Here is a 15,611-nt window from a genome sequence, read left to right on the forward strand (position 1 = left end):
AAAGCAATTCCATTTTTTTAATTCTAAAACCTTCATATCTCATACAAAAAAACATAACAAAACTTGCCCCCCCCCCGTCTTGCCTACTAATTGTATGCGCATAATGTCTCGTACCTTTTGCAGGAGGCATCTGCAGTCACGGGCCATGACTAGGTTAGCCAAGAGAGAGAATGCTAGATTCTGGATGATGCTGTTATCTGGGGCAAGCCCCGAGGCCAGCTTCATGACAGAGTGCATAAGTGAGCTAGTGGAGGAGCCTTTAGATCCCGGTACAAGGCCAGGGCCACTGCCACAAAGAGAACTGCATGCTGGGAAAAGAGAGAGAGAGAGAGAGAGAGAAAATGCATGTTTTATTCATCTGTTAATATTAATTAACATTTATAAGACCTTAAAATGAAACATCTTATTGTGCACACTGTGGATATCTGGATCAACATTGAGCACACAAACAAGTACACAGTAAATCATGTGCCAGTCCTAAACTGTGAAATCTACTGTAAGTACTGGCCTGGACTTCCAACTACTCTTGCCACTTTTAGCATCAAGAAAAGTCTAACACACACACACACACACACACACACACACACACACACACACACACACACACACACACACACACACACACACACACCAATTTATTCATTTTTTGGAACTTCTCTCTTTTTTATGTTTTTGTTAATGCTGGCTAGCTTGCCAGACAGCAGCACTGGAAGCAGCACAAACAGACTGAGGCACTGGGTTGCACGGCTGTCTGCCCTTCACGTCATAACATCACCACGCGGCTGCACGTAGAGCTTACTTTCGTGTAAAAACTGCCTAGCAAAACAACCAAAATGATGAAGACAAGTGAAAGTCATGCACCGACACAGAATACAACGTATATTTAAAGGAACAATAACGCTTTAAGTGCTGCGAGGCCCAAGCTAAGAGCCAAGAAAAACATCACGAAACAGCGTCCTAAAGCGAGGACTTTCACGGGTGGAATCGGAAAGCTTAAAAAACACTTTTGAAAGTATTTCATTTATTTAATATTCATTCACTGTGAAAATACTCTGGTGATGACAATTAGGCTCTTCTGACTCTGGGAAGGAGGCAAATTATGTAGCTACAATTATTTCTACTATGAAGCCACATGAGCACGAGCATAACTGACATGACTAATTGGTATGGCTGTATGTCACATACAAAAATACTGAAATTAACAAGCTTAAGTCAAAGAGAACTGACAAGACAGCCTGAAACTGTTTGACGTTTCTTGTTGGAGAAAATGACAGCTTGATGGTTTCGCTAATCCTGCACTGACAACAGGCATCTGCTGATCTTAGCCTGCAGTTATCTCAATACCTGTCAAGAAACCTGGTGTGTCATAAAACTGACAAGGGGGATCTGCTTTAATAAGGAGCTGTTTCTCCGATGACTCAGCTGCTGATTAATTATTTTGCAGCCATGCAACATACTTCAAAAAACAGAGATCATCCCATGTAAGTGAAGAAAAAAAAAAATACACATTTTCATTTGTTTTACTTTCTGTGTGTCTGTGGGAGCAAGTTTTTGGGCTGCTCCAAAAATATCTGCGGAAAATATGTGTGGCACAGATGAAAACAGCAATCTGACTCAAACTAGCAACGCTAACAAAGCTTTGGATGAAGGAGGTAGACTGGAGATGAAAGGTTCAGTAGAAATGTAGCAGTCTCAGGAGACTGAATGGTAGCCTGAGGGTGTATGGTGTAATACTAAGCCTGGCTGCATGCAGCCTGAACACAACCTGCTGTTCAGTTAACCTTTAGGGAAATACTGTGCCCGACTTCACTGCTTTCTGGTGCTTCACAGCTTGAGCTTGTGGGGGGGTCTAAAGCGAGGGAGTTTAGATCAGAGTGCGCACATGCACCCACTGAGGAACTGGTGCCAATCAAATTGATGTGCGCGCGCACACACACACACACACACACAAACAGATGCACACATTTTCAGAAACGTTCATAAGTGTTGCACATAAAACTTCTTTTGCCCCCACTGATGAAACTGATTTCTAAGCCAGCCACACATGCATGCATGCACACAAACGCATCAAAGGTACCACAAGCTGTTTATCAAAGTAAATTTTTCCAACTGTTTCCTTCCTATGAATCTTGCATTTCCTCAACTCAGTTTTCTTTCTTACAAGTCTTTCTGGTTTTCTGATTTCCATATACAAGGTTCTTGCATTTGCATGATGGAATATATCTCAAGCAACACAGAGATGCTCTGTTCCTCCCCAGCATCATGTTCCGAAACTGCCTGTTGTACATACAGTGAGACAGCCATGCAGCCTGACCTCTGGATCTGACACTGTGCCTATTGTGAGTGGCAAACAAGAAGGCACCGGTCTTATACAGTCAGATGCAATGCTGTTCAGTGGTTATTAGAGAGAACAATGGGACTCTTAGTGCAAAGTGTGCATGACTCAGTCAGATTGCTAACTACAGAAAGAGGCTATGGGCAGGCACGGGCCAGGCACAATGCCTACACAAAGACATGAGCATACAGGCAGGCAAAACATACACACACAAACATGCAGACCTATTGTGCAGTTGGCTGTATAGACACACAGAAGCTCCAGAACCGCCTCCATGGTGGGGTCGTCCAATAGGAGCCAAGGCCAAAGAGCACTGAGTGCCAGTGTCAGGCGAGCATCTGTGGCAACCACCTACAAACACAAATAGATTTTTACACACACGATTTACACAACGGCCCCAACACAGATGACAGTAATCAACATAAAATGCCTCAATATTTTCCTAAGTGTGCAGGAAAAGCACACAGGGAGGAGAATGATGGCAGGGTAAACACTGCAGTAGAGCCTTCATGGCTTTTTAGTCCGAGGTAACCAACAGTGACTGAAAGGCCACTTAGAAAATGAAAACCAGCTCAAAAGCCTCATAAGTAATGACATTATAGGGTGCAAGAAGCTAAACTTGCTGAGATGTTAGCTGGGCCATGCACATTTAGGCAAATTTCATTTACAGGAACAGCACTTGTACTCCGGGGTTCCATTAAAAACCAATTAGCAGTGGGGAATTAAAAGGCAGGCACAGAGGCTCACTTTGCATTCATCGTTGCAGTAAAGAGCACTCCGCAGGATCTCCACAGTCAGTTTGACTTCCTTCAAATAGCCCTCATCCTGATAATATGGAAAAACAAAACAAAGTGCAATAGGGTTCATTTTCCAAAGTTAAAAATACTCTTCACCACAGTCATTAAAAGCTTATAAGAACTGTAAGCAGACTTTCTGCTGACAAGTACAACACATATTCATAACATTTACCAAAAAAAACCTCATTCATGTTCAATTCAGTTTGTTATTCTATCCAAAGGGGAAAGAAATGCTGAGATTGGAAATTTCCAGGCCCTCTGTGCTCGCCTTTTTGCGGTGGGAAGCCTTGCCGGGTCGGACCGACTCCAAATGGAGCTGGGAATAAGTTTGCTTCAGCTGCTCCACACAGGTGTCAATTAAACCAGCTAAAAGAGAAGATAATCAGAGGTTCACACTTGGTCAATATGATACCACATTTGTATTGTTATCTAAGCATTATTTAACAGAAGAAAAAAAAAAATCAATAATAGGTTTACTTCAGAGTAAATGACAGGTGATAATCTAACTCCAGCCTGAGGTTTGGTGAATTACCTTTAGCTGCATAGTTTTGAGCTGTGGTGCTGCAGGCTAGCAGTGTCATCAGAGCTCTAGCTGTGAGCTTCTTTAAAGGGTCCTGAAGGGTCCTCTTCTCAAAACTCTGACAATCCACACAATAACACACTCTCAAAAAGCAAACCATTTTGAATTCTCACATAGCATTTACCATATATTTTTTCCTCCAAAAATAATTCCCAATGAATTCCAAGAACACCTCGGTTAACAACACAGCTGATGCCTTGAGAGGCCATCATATATCTGTCGCTCGCACACCTACCTGTAATAACAGTTCACACAGCTCACTGGCTGAGGGACTTTGCAGGATGTCGGAGAGAGATGTGGCATACTTGGCGTTTGAGACCTCTTGACTCCGGATCTTTGTTTCCTCTGTGAAAATTGCACAGAGAAACTGCAGAGCCACTGTGTGAAGAAGCGGCTCCGCTAACTTCTCACTTACACACACCGATAATGTTCCTGCAGACATACGGGGAAAATGAGCGCAAATTTGTAGGAAACCAGCTTTCTTAAACTGAATGAAAAACATACAATAAGAAAAAAAAAATGTAATGACAAATGTAACGCAATGACAACGAAATATTTGTTCATGAATGAGGCAGTAAATGCTTGTGAAAAACACACTAATCACTTGAATGTGTATGCAGACACCCCCAAAATACACGCACAACCGCACAGCATTATTTTACTGGACTCATCAAACTTTCCTGCTGTGTCATTAATCACAGAGGAAGACAAGTTGGGGTAGCATGAGGACAGGATGCAATTATCCTATCCTAGCTTCTGCTCAGGAAAGTTAATACAAACAGTAATGATGCAAAGAGCATGTTAAAAAGACAGAATTGATTTTTTAGGCACCAGATTTAAGGCTCCACAATTATACCTAAAATGCTAATCTTGATTATTTAGTCAGTTACTGCAATCAACATAAACACCCTAATCAGAGTTATCAGTCTTTTATGATGGAAGACCTCATTTCCTCAAGCAAGAGCCTGTCTCTTAAAACCACAGTGGGCTGTTTAAAATCAAAAGAAATACATAATTTCACAATAGTGTATAATTGTGAAATATGAGAAGTGATCAATAATACAATAAATTATATAGTGCAAATTGCAGTTATTACTTTCCCCCCAGTTTTACTCATTTACTGAGCAGAGTGTCTGCGTACCTGCAAATATTCGCCAGCGTCTCCCAAGCGCAGCAGAGACAGATGGGTGCGCTGCTGAGCCGTCCCTCTTCAACAGAGTAGCCAGGAGCATAAACACGTCTGCCCAGCACATACAAACCACGTCCCGGGTACCTGCGTCTGAGGAGGGAAAGGGTGAGTCACAAATTTTACGACACAAGACACACACAGAGAGCGCACTGCAGGGCACGCTGTAGAAAGAGTGGGCCCAATGTCCAAAAAGGGCTTGTTGCTGAGGAACTGTTAGGGTCTTTTTGCAAAAAGGTCACTAATGATGGCTTGCATACCAATTTTGGAAAATATTCTATATATGATTACCAACTTTATAGAGTAAACATTTTTTCCTTCAAATGTAATATCATTTTCTGACCTAAATCACTGGTATCCAGCATGAGCACAGCCACCAGAGAAGACAGCAGCTGCTTCAGGAAGTCCATCTGACCAATCGGCTCCTCGCTCACCGCGACATATGACTGCAGAAGTTTGGAAAAGCTGGACAGGAACTGAAGTATGGTGACAAACTAAAAATAATAAAACAAAAACATGCACATATTCATTAAACTGTTAAAGTCAGAGAAAAGAATTTATCACCCCCCCCCCCCCCAAAAAAAAAAAAAACACCTGCAAAACAACAGTATGTTTTGAATAAAAGCGTGTTAAGTATTCCACCCACACTGAAATCTGGAGGTGCCCTGAGATAACCTTGTGCTGCACTCAAACATACACTGTTAGTTTTTTTTTTTTTTTTTTAAACCAGCCCACAGCTTTTTTTGTAGTAGGGAATAATAACAGAAAAGTTAAAAAAAAAAAAAAAAATCTTCATAAGTGTTCCTCACCTGACTTTTGATGTCCGCTCTCACTCCTGGAAGGACATTTGGTGTCTTCAGCTCAGTCAGACACTTTTCAATGGGCCCAAGAGCCACCAGACTGAAGAAGAAAATAAACATGACGGCAAAAGAAAGGAACTCGCTAGAGGGGATTAGGGCTACAATTAAAATGAATTCTAGTCAAATACGCACACTTTTATAAGACAATCAAAAAAATATGGTGCAGGGATGTTTGTGTTTACAAGGACAAAAACTTTCTGCTTCTGTTTATTAGAAGTACCGATTGAAGTAGCAAAAGTAGTCTATGCTCAAAAACTAAGAAACATTTAAATCAAGGCTTGCCCATAATAATACATGGGGGGGGCACGTGGAGTCAGCATGTGGCCTCTTACCTGGCCAGAACTCGGAGGAGGCGGTTATGTCGGATGGCAGTGAGGGTGAAGTCTGGCAGGATGGCCAGCAGGTTGGTCAGCAGGCCGCAGTGGGCCGTCAGCAGGTCAGGCGTTACCATGACAACGGCTTCCCCGGCCGAGGGCCGGCCCTGCAGGGAGTCCTGCGAGGTAACGGAGTTGCTGGTGTCTGTATCGCTCTGGCCTGTGAGACACATCAATAGACGGCAAACAGAGACACTTTCTCAAAAAGGTTCACATGCTGTGAATCTGTCTCTGACTGACAACCACTGACCACATAATCACAAGCATTAAACCAATGAAAAACAACAGAACAATGTTCTGCTTTCTTAGCTGTGTATTTAGGATACTGACATAAACACACAGATGGGTTTAAGTTTAAAACAATCAGACCATAGTGAGGTCTGCTGTTCTGAAAGTGGAAAAAAAAAAAACATGAAGGTTTATGTGGTATTAAGAACTAAACATGCAGCGTTACTGTGGTTGTGAATGCACATGTGCGCACACACACACTCATCCAGACATTTCTCTTTTTAGTACCTTGAGCCATCAGTCTGCTGGCAGGGGTATCTTCTATCATGCTCAATGGGGAGGGAGCCTTTGGGGAGTGTGGCCTTGAATCTCTTATCTATAATGGACAACATTAAGATGTGAGCATCCATTTGACTTAATGCAGTGGTTTATTTATTGCTATGCATATTGCTGTGCTGACCGCAGTGCTAGAGGTGGAGAGGGAGCTGGAGGGTCTGCTAGAGTTGACGGTGGGTGCTGGTGGGTTGCATTCCCAAAGGCACAGAGAATTCTCAGAGTCTATGAAAGCATATAAATAAAAATAAAACATAAAGAGTACAACAATATTATAAGAAACTGGGGGGGGGGGGGGGGGGGGGGGGGGGATCAATAATGAAAGTCACTGTGGATGTGTACTGCTGAAACAAATCCACATTAGCCAGCATAAAGAGTGTAATTAAGTAGACTCAAAAGAATTAGAGCTTACCAGATGAGGTGCTCTCCTGAGGTCTTGGACTGCTGTGTGTGTTGGCACTAGGCTGGAGGTGGAAAGTGTACCTGCCACAGTAACAACTGGAGGCAGAGAGAGCCACATGCTGGAAATACTGACAGTGATAGAGCAGAGCCTGTAGCGCTGGAAGACCCACCAAAGACACCCCAGACACCTCGTCGTGAACACATGGGTGCTGGATGAGGAGAAGGTGAAAGCAGAATATAGAGATTTAATGTAAACATCATATTTTTATGACAAATATGAGCTCCATTGAAATGTACAGATTTAAAAAAAAAAAACAAAAAAACAAACAAACAAGAGAGTTGAAACAAAGGACAAACTGAAGAGGTTAAGGGCATTCGTTAAGCTGCGCCAGTGATGTAAGACATCATTTCATTCATTTTACAAATGTCACTCCACAGCTACAGGATGACATTTTGTGTCCTAGCTTTTTTTTTTTTTTTTTTTTTCTTTTCTTTTCATGTAGCCCCCGCACAGCTAGGCAGCAAGTGTAACTGTTTTTGCTTTCTTTTTTCCCTTGGCCTGCTTTGTACTTCACACTTTTGTGTGCATCAGATTTAGTAAACAACAAGCTTTGCTTTTATAAGATAAGAACACACAGTACCTTTTTTTTTTTTTTATTTTACTTCTGACACACAGCTCCCTTCATGAGTAATGGCATGCTGAATTAGGATTAAATCAATGTTTTGAGACAGATTTAAATGTAATTCTTTTGGATTTCAGTGCTGGGAGCCTGCACCTCAGCACAGCTTCAATTCTAGCAACACCCCTGAACCCTGCAGGGCTCAACTAGAGAGGAGAGGATGGGTTGGAATGGAAAGGAGGGACAGAAAGGGGGATAATAAAGAGAGAAAAACCAAACGAGAGGGAAAGCACAAACAGTTCATGGTCTATAAAAGCTTTTTAACTGGCTGGCAGATCTGCTGACCTGCCAGTGGGAGTCCTTGGCCTCCTCTGCATTGGCAGGCATAGGCATCACCAGCAAGTTCTGCAGGATAAATGCAGCCTAGACACACAAACCATTAAAAAAAATGGACACACACACACACACACGCACACACACACACAGTCAACTTAGACTAAATCAGCAACAGTGCCATCTGCCTTTATTTGGCTGGTAGTACATACAAGTCCAGCTTCATTTTCTGAGCCCTCATTAGGTGAAAATTAAATTTGCTTTGCTTTCAGTTTGACACAAAGCAACAACAATAAGCACTTTGACACTCTGCAACAGAGAATTTAGCTTTCAGAAATCACCTCTCCCCGTTCTATATTTTTGGCCTACGAATCCTCAGGTTAAGCTATTTATTACCTGTGTAGCTATAATAATCAATTATACAGAATATTTCTGGCTTCAACAGTCGGTTATAGAGCACAGTTGCAGCTCAAACACTGTACCTCTCTGCGGACCATGCTGCTCTCCTGTTGATCCAGGAGGATGTTGAGCAGTGTGCCCCACAGGCCTCCACTTATGTTCTGACAGCTGGCACACAGAGCCTGGCACCCGCTGGGCATCGAGGACAGAGCTGCACCTAAACTCAAACTGGCAAATCTCACCTGGCATGAAAGAATAAGTCCACGTTTGCATTGAGAGAGCATACTGATATGTTGCGGTATATTAAAGAAAAACATAGCAATAAATGTGAATTTGGCCGTGGTGTTTTGGTTTTTTTTCCCCCCTATGATATGAGACTGACATTTAAACTGAAGACATAGTCTTCCTTGTCAGGAGAGCCTCTTAGGCTGACTTGTGTGGGAAGTCATTTTTGAGACATACAGTGAATTTGGTACGACTAGCTGTCATGTACTTCCTTTATGCCTGTGAGCGCCTGTGCAACTGTTATGGGCTTTGTTTTTGTCCCAAAAGCAAAATATCTAAAACTTTGTTTTAAAACAGGCAGGGTTTACAAATGAAAGTGTAAAATAAATAAAATATCTGGGGCTGTACTGTCTTACAGTGAATTCATATATTTAAGTACACACACTGATTCATAAACATGTATAACGGTGATGATCATTACCTCTTGATCTCGGTCCACCCATAGCGGGATCAGCCATGCTAAACCCAGCTGAGAGGAGCTAGCCTCCTCAGCAGCTGCTTCATTCCCCAAAGACCACTGGGAAATCATGTCCTGGTGCACAAAAAAAAAAAAAAAAAAGCAGTTTTCTTCCAAAATCTTTTAATAAGTTGCAGTAAAGTGTTCACTGTCTATAAAGTAGACACTGACACTTGCCTTGTCCTTGTTTTCATGCATCATCTCATGAGACAAGTGAAGCAAGCAGATGACGGCATTCTTAGTCACACCTTTTCCCATGAAAGACAAGGAGTTGCCTCCCCACTCCACATAAAATGAGGATAGCACCTGTGTAATTGACAGAATAGATTGGAAATATTGTATCCTTATGTACCAATTAGGACTATAACACCATACAAAAGACATAGTCAAAGTGCAGAAATCCTTAGCATCTGTATTTGGTATGTAGTTGTTATCAAATGCTACACCTGGATTCTGCACAATCTGAACCCCAAAGGCAAAGTCAGTTAAGTAAACAGTAGTAGCTGCTTCTGTGTTAATGCAAACTGTATGCTTGTCATGCAGCCCAATGCATCCAAATGAAAATTAAATACAGCTGAGACTAATTATTTTTGCTTTGGTGTGCCATCAGGATGTGCGGCTGCACATATGAGCAGACGGAAATAGAGGAGCCCAAGGCTTGCTGAGATTCGGGCCCTTATGTTGTCGGGCGGGGGCAAAGAGAGAGACTCGGCGATCTATAGCACGTGAGAGGTGGGTGATAAAGGTTAAAAAGGCTACAGAGAAAGAGGCAGATATCTGAATGTAGTCCGACGAGATTTAAGATGCCATTACAAATCCTGACTGCAAAAGGAAATTAACCTTCAGTCGACATTAAATGTTAATTTGTCAATAAAAGTTGCCCAGAAAACAAACTAAAGGCTGCTTCTGTATAAACAGAATAGTCTATTCCTTGGGGGTCTTCATTTCAAAGCAAAAATAAATCTGGACACCTCTGTGCTCAGGACTGCTGTGCAAGCTGGTCTACACTGAGTTACACTATTGTTTTATGGACTGTTGAACAGCTGAACAGATGGAAAAGGCAAGGTTGATTAATCTCATCAGCATCTTCTCAGTGTGGCACATCTAATCAATGAAATTTTTACCTTTTGTTATTCATGTCCCGTAACCACATTTTGCTTAATTTTAATTAATTCCTCAGAAAGCACTCTGTCTGTCTTTTTATTCATTTCTGTCGGCATTTTTATTTCTGATGAGAAGGGAGAAGTTTTGCATGTGCCAATGCAGCGCACGAGCATATGCGCACATACTGTGCAGACACACAACTTGACACACATGCCACATAAAAAGACAAGCTGATGAACAAACACCTACCTCTAATAACCCACTGAGATACTTGGAGCAAAGGGAGCTGGGCTCCAGGTCAGGGCAGTGGGAGCTCCAGCCAGGCTGGGCAGTCAAGCTGATCATGCCCTGCAGTGTCCTCTCCAGGCTGGGAAGGCCATAAAAACGTGGGGCATCAGACACCCGCAGGCTCTGAAGCAAACGGACAGCCAGCTGGCTCTTGAAGGGGCCGGCTAATGCCAAACACAGCCTGGACAGACAGAAAAGGAGAGAACGAGAAAGACAGAGAAACAAGCAAATCAGACAGAAAATGGAAGGCAGAAGAAGAGTACATTCACTCTTTATAACCTAAAAAAGCTATTTTGTAAAAATAAACAGAGCAGAGAAGTTTGGGAAAGCCAAATGTGCCTCAGCTATAATGCAGAAAAAGTATTTTACATATTATAAGCAGATAAAACTGAATTCTTCACCATTACATTATGATGTAAAAGAAGAACCACCACTTCCACTGGCTGTCATATGTGACTTTACAGAGGAAAGCCGCAAGTCTGTGTGTGAAACCATCCTACCTGTCAGTGGTGTGTGACAGACGGCGTAGTAAGGTGTTAAAGAAGTGGGTGAGCTCTCTCTGCAGCCTTTGGCTCACATGGTTCTTTAGTTCTTGATGCTCCCCTGTGCTCGGAGTTGAGGTCTGGGTCTCCACACCAAGCAGCAAATTAAGCAGAGATACTGCATCCTAGAAGATATGCATACGGCTGAGTTTCCTAGCTAGTAATGTTGCTGTTCAGAGTGTGTATTTACTTTATAGGGTTATGAAGGGCTGACAGTATAACTTATCCACCAGTTTTTAAACTGAACTGACCCATGGAGTACAATGGAGAGAAGGGCGAGAAGTATATGTAAGCAACCACCTTCTCCTCTCCCTAAAAACTGTCCTCTACATTGCCAAACTGCAGAATTTCTTACTGAGCAGCGTGCACAGAGTGGGTAGTTAATCCAAGTCTATGAAGTGACAGATGTTCCTGTAACAGCTCAGTAATTACAGAAAAGTCAGAGCAGCACTGCTCACCCCTACCAGGCATTCAGTGAGAGTTTTCTTTAGCTGCCAGGGGAGAAATTATTGTTTACACACACATTAATGAGAAAGCCAAGGTGAAACTGATTAAATCCTAAAAGCAGCTCTCTTCACTGAAACAGCGAGATGATTCTTCTGCTAAGGCAAAAAAAAAAAAAATATATGAATGCAACTTTGTTTTAAGGAAATAATCTCTGCCACAGGTCTCAGGTGGAAAGCTATGAAACTCTTTTCTGTTATGAAAAAGTAATATGTTTGTGTGTGACGTGTGTGTGTGTGTGAGAGAGAGAGAGTGACTTATTTGACTGCATGTATATAGCTTTCTGCATTGCAGAGGAGAGAGCCTAACCAGATTACCAGCTAATGGAGATACATACACACACATTTTAAAAGTACTAACAAGGTAACCAATGGTGATACACATAAATAAGATAAGTAGGGCATGGATAAGATGGCCACTAGTTTAATGGGAAATTTCTGAACAGAGTCGTCAGATTGTAATGTCCAATGAATCCATAGCTAAGCATAACTTGTACACATCAAGCCAATAAACTATCTTAAGTATTGTTGTATTTTTTTTTTTTTTGGCCTTCTGCAGCTTTATTCAACAAGTTACAGTGGAGAGAGAGAGAGAGATGGGAGACGACACGTAGTAAATGGCCACAGGTCGGATGATACGAATGTAAAAGCCCAGCTAAGAACAAGGGTTGGAAATTAGCAATAGCTACAAACTCTGTGCAGCACCATCAGTTTCATGCTCTGTGTTGGACCTACAGTACGTTAATGGTATTGTCTCTTTTAAATAAAGTAAAATAAAAAAATAATTCTCTATTACAGTGAGGTTTTCCTTCCATACAACCATACCTGGTTGAGAAGCAGCTCCAGTATCCAGCTCAGGTCCTTGTCCTCTGAGTGAGCCACAAATTCTGTGTGAATCCGTGTGAAGTAGGCGTTCAAAAATACAACGATGCCCACCAGCAACCTTTCATCCTCAACGCAGGCTGGACGCACCTGGAGAAACCTGCAGGGAAGAAGAGGAAGAGACAGAAACAACATTAGGAGAAAAACATGGTTGGAAAGAATAATAACATAATCTAAGAAGCTAAAGTGCTATCCCCTTGTGCTTTTCATAATTTATTTATTTTCTTCTTATTCTGACACATGCCGCTAGACAGGAAAAACCTAGAGGGGAGGATGATAGGCTGATGGAATAAATTCAATAAGATCAGAGAAAAAACTGACGTATCTCAGTGTATGTTTATGGAGGCTTGCTCCAAAATGTCTTCATTGCTACTGAAGTATTACATTTCATTCATCATCAAGAAGAAAGAAAATATTTTTAAAAAATACTTTTAACATATATGTCCTCCAACTATGGACCAGAGGTGATGTTAATAAAAAAAAAATAAACAGATAAAATATATTTTATATATATATCAAGCTACTGTCATGTGGAAAACCGACACTTTGAGGTTCTTTTCTTTTATTAAAAAAATGTAAGTTCATACATCCTCTGTGAACACTGAATGCTCAATACATGTATCTTTAATTCATGTCTAAGGCTGTGACGATTAAATGTATGCTCCGCTGGTACTAAGGGGCCAAAAGTATGCCAAGAAAATATCCTCCACCATTACACAACCAGCAACCTGAACATTTGATACGAGGCAGGATGGATCCACGCTTTCATGTAGTTTACAACAAATTCTTACCCCATCATCCAAATGCTGCAGCAGAAATCAAGATTCATTAAACCAGGCAACGTTTTTCCATTCTTCTATTATCTAATCTTGGTGAGTCCATACAAACTGTAGTCTAGATTTCCTGTTCTTAGCTGACAGAAGGGGCACTCGGTGTGGTCTTCTGTTGCTGTAGCCCATCTGCTTCAAGGTTCAACATGTTATGTGTTCAGAGATGCTCTTCTGTAAACCTTGGTTGTAACGAGTGGTTATTTGATTTACTGTTGCCTTCCTATCCGTTCAAAGCAGTCTGGCCATTCTCCTCTGACCTGTGGCATCAACAAAGTATGTGCACAGAGAACTGCTGCTCACTGGATATTTTCTCTTTTTCTGACCATTCCTCTGTAAACCACAGAGATGGTTTTTGTAGGAAAACTGAATCAGCAATTTCTGAAATACTCAGACCAGCCTGTCTGGCACCAAGAGCCATGCCATGTTCAAACCCACTTAAATCCCCTTTCAGCCCCATTCTGATGCTTGGTTTGAACTTCAGCACGTCTACAAGACTAAATGCACGGGATTGCTGTGATGTGATTGGCTGATTTGAGATTTGCGTCAATAAGCAGCTGAACAGGTGTACCTAATGAAGTGGCGAATGGGTCTATATGCTACACTCAAATTTCTTAAATACTAAATAAAACAGTATATAAACATATATATAAATAAATACAGACTGTAATGCTTTCCATATTATTCAGATCCTATGTTAAGTGAAAACAGTATTAAAAAAAATTTATAGAAAGTTGAAAAAATATGTTTATTTTAAATTTGATGTTTGAAGTTTACAACTATGTTGCATCACTTCTTCTTTTAACAACTCTGCAGGCTTTTAGGAATCGAGTCTCCTTTGTCATATTTTCCATTTCATAATGTGCCAAATGTTTTCAATGGATGACAAGTCTGGGCTGCAGGCAAGTCAAATTAGCACTCTTACTACGGAGTCATGCTGTTACGGTACATTCAGAAATGTCACTTTGGTATTATTTTGCTGAAATAAGAAAGTTGAAAAAGACACTGTCTGGATGGATGCGTATGCTGCTCTAAGATCCGAATATATCGCTCAGGTCTGTGTTCAGTTTTTGCTCGTGTCCCAACATATTCTGCATATGAGCTTAAAATTACCGCTTCACATCTCAGTTTCAGTGTCTGATATGTCGTCTCTGCGCTATTGTTTGCTGCTAAAACGGAGTTCAGCTGATTTTTGAATCGTTTCATTTTATTTTTAGTTACATTTTATGCAAAATGTCAGCTTTTCTGAAAACAGGGTTAAATTTACAGGTTTGTGAAAAGTTTGTGAATCATTAATCGAGTGTGTTCAGTATACCTGGTCACCGCGGCCTGCCAACTGAGGGAGTGAAGGGTCTCTCTGCATCTGTAGGTGGGAACGTGAGGGAATGCCAGCCTCTCGATCAACAAGTAGAGGCTGAGCCTGGAGAGGGCAGAGGCCACAGAACTGTGTGCTGCTGCAGTGACGATGGCCTGGATGCAGTCCTGCAGCGCAGTGGGAAGGTGCACTGCCTTCAGCCACAGAACTTGTGTTTCTGACAGTTTTAAGTCAGGATGAAATCTGAGGGGAATAAAATGTTACCGGTTTTAAAATTTATACATTCAAAATTAGCTTGCGTGACTACTGATGAGCTAGTGCTTAAGCAGCAGGCTCAGAAGCACACTAATGACTGCATTAACAGGCATTTGCTCACCGGTCCAATGGGATGACACATTTATGAGTCATCAGAAGAGAGAAGTTTTGAGAATTTCTTGCAACTGATTCAAGCCGAGGTAGCAGTTTTTTTTTCTCTCACATTTTGGGTTTTATAATGAGAAACAACAATATCCGGAGTTGATCACTTTGATACATAAACACTGCGTTTAAAGAAGATACCTCTCCATTTGTATTGACTAATCAATCTTAAACAAGTACTGTTTTCCTCAATCACAGCATTGTGTGAAATTTTGTTTAAGATGGACTAATCCATCCACAGTGTGCTTCAAACATCTGTGCTGTAATCAAGCTGGCTGAATCTGGGAGAGACACTCCTCATTTGTTTGAATTAGGTCACATTAGAAGCAAATGAAGACAGATGAAACACAAGATGGCAAGACTCCGAATCTAAATCTTCACTGCAACGCTCTGCAATAGGGAACGTTTTAAAAGATAGATATGTATAACTCAACGCGCTTTCTCAAAAGAATCCAGTCACGGAATTATTGTTCAGCTCAGTTTCTTTGACATCCATCATTTTCCTTTGTTTGCCAACCCTGAACACGATGCCAGGTGCCAAAGC

At 41.5% G+C, this 15,611-nt stretch overlaps 1 protein-coding gene across 3 annotated transcripts in view; it reads right to left on the minus strand.

Moving 5' to 3' along the window:
- Positions 1-15,611, minus strand: part of rttn (rotatin) — a 32,351-nt gene that overhangs the window by 3,865 nt on the left and 12,875 nt on the right. For all 3 annotated transcript variants that reach the window (XM_030756584.1, XM_030756583.1, XM_030756582.1), the window contains exons 25-45: positions 14,651-14,893; positions 12,452-12,608; positions 11,082-11,248; positions 10,543-10,762; positions 9,367-9,495; positions 9,154-9,264; positions 8,531-8,689; positions 8,061-8,138; positions 7,106-7,304; positions 6,821-6,918; positions 6,649-6,736; positions 6,091-6,292; positions 5,708-5,798; positions 5,242-5,392; positions 4,854-4,991; positions 3,948-4,144; positions 3,665-3,770; positions 3,401-3,498; positions 3,083-3,160; positions 2,560-2,686; positions 115-308 (exon numbers count right to left, since the gene is read on the minus strand). In XM_030756584.1, the coding sequence (XP_030612444.1) occupies positions 115-308; positions 2,560-2,686; positions 3,083-3,160; positions 3,401-3,498; positions 3,665-3,770; positions 3,948-4,144; positions 4,854-4,991; positions 5,242-5,392; positions 5,708-5,798; positions 6,091-6,292; positions 6,649-6,736; positions 6,821-6,918; positions 7,106-7,304; positions 8,061-8,138; positions 8,531-8,689; positions 9,154-9,264; positions 9,367-9,495; positions 10,543-10,762; positions 11,082-11,248; positions 12,452-12,608; positions 14,651-14,893 (3,031 nt within the window). The remainder of the gene's footprint in view (positions 1-114; positions 309-2,559; positions 2,687-3,082; positions 3,161-3,400; positions 3,499-3,664; positions 3,771-3,947; positions 4,145-4,853; positions 4,992-5,241; positions 5,393-5,707; positions 5,799-6,090; positions 6,293-6,648; positions 6,737-6,820; positions 6,919-7,105; positions 7,305-8,060; positions 8,139-8,530; positions 8,690-9,153; positions 9,265-9,366; positions 9,496-10,542; positions 10,763-11,081; positions 11,249-12,451; positions 12,609-14,650; positions 14,894-15,611) is intronic.

The sequence above is a fragment of the Archocentrus centrarchus genome, chromosome 20 (genome assembly GCF_007364275.1).
Source record: "Archocentrus centrarchus isolate MPI-CPG fArcCen1 chromosome 20, fArcCen1, whole genome shotgun sequence".
In the NCBI taxonomy this organism is placed as follows: domain Eukaryota; kingdom Metazoa; phylum Chordata; class Actinopteri; order Cichliformes; family Cichlidae; genus Archocentrus; species Archocentrus centrarchus.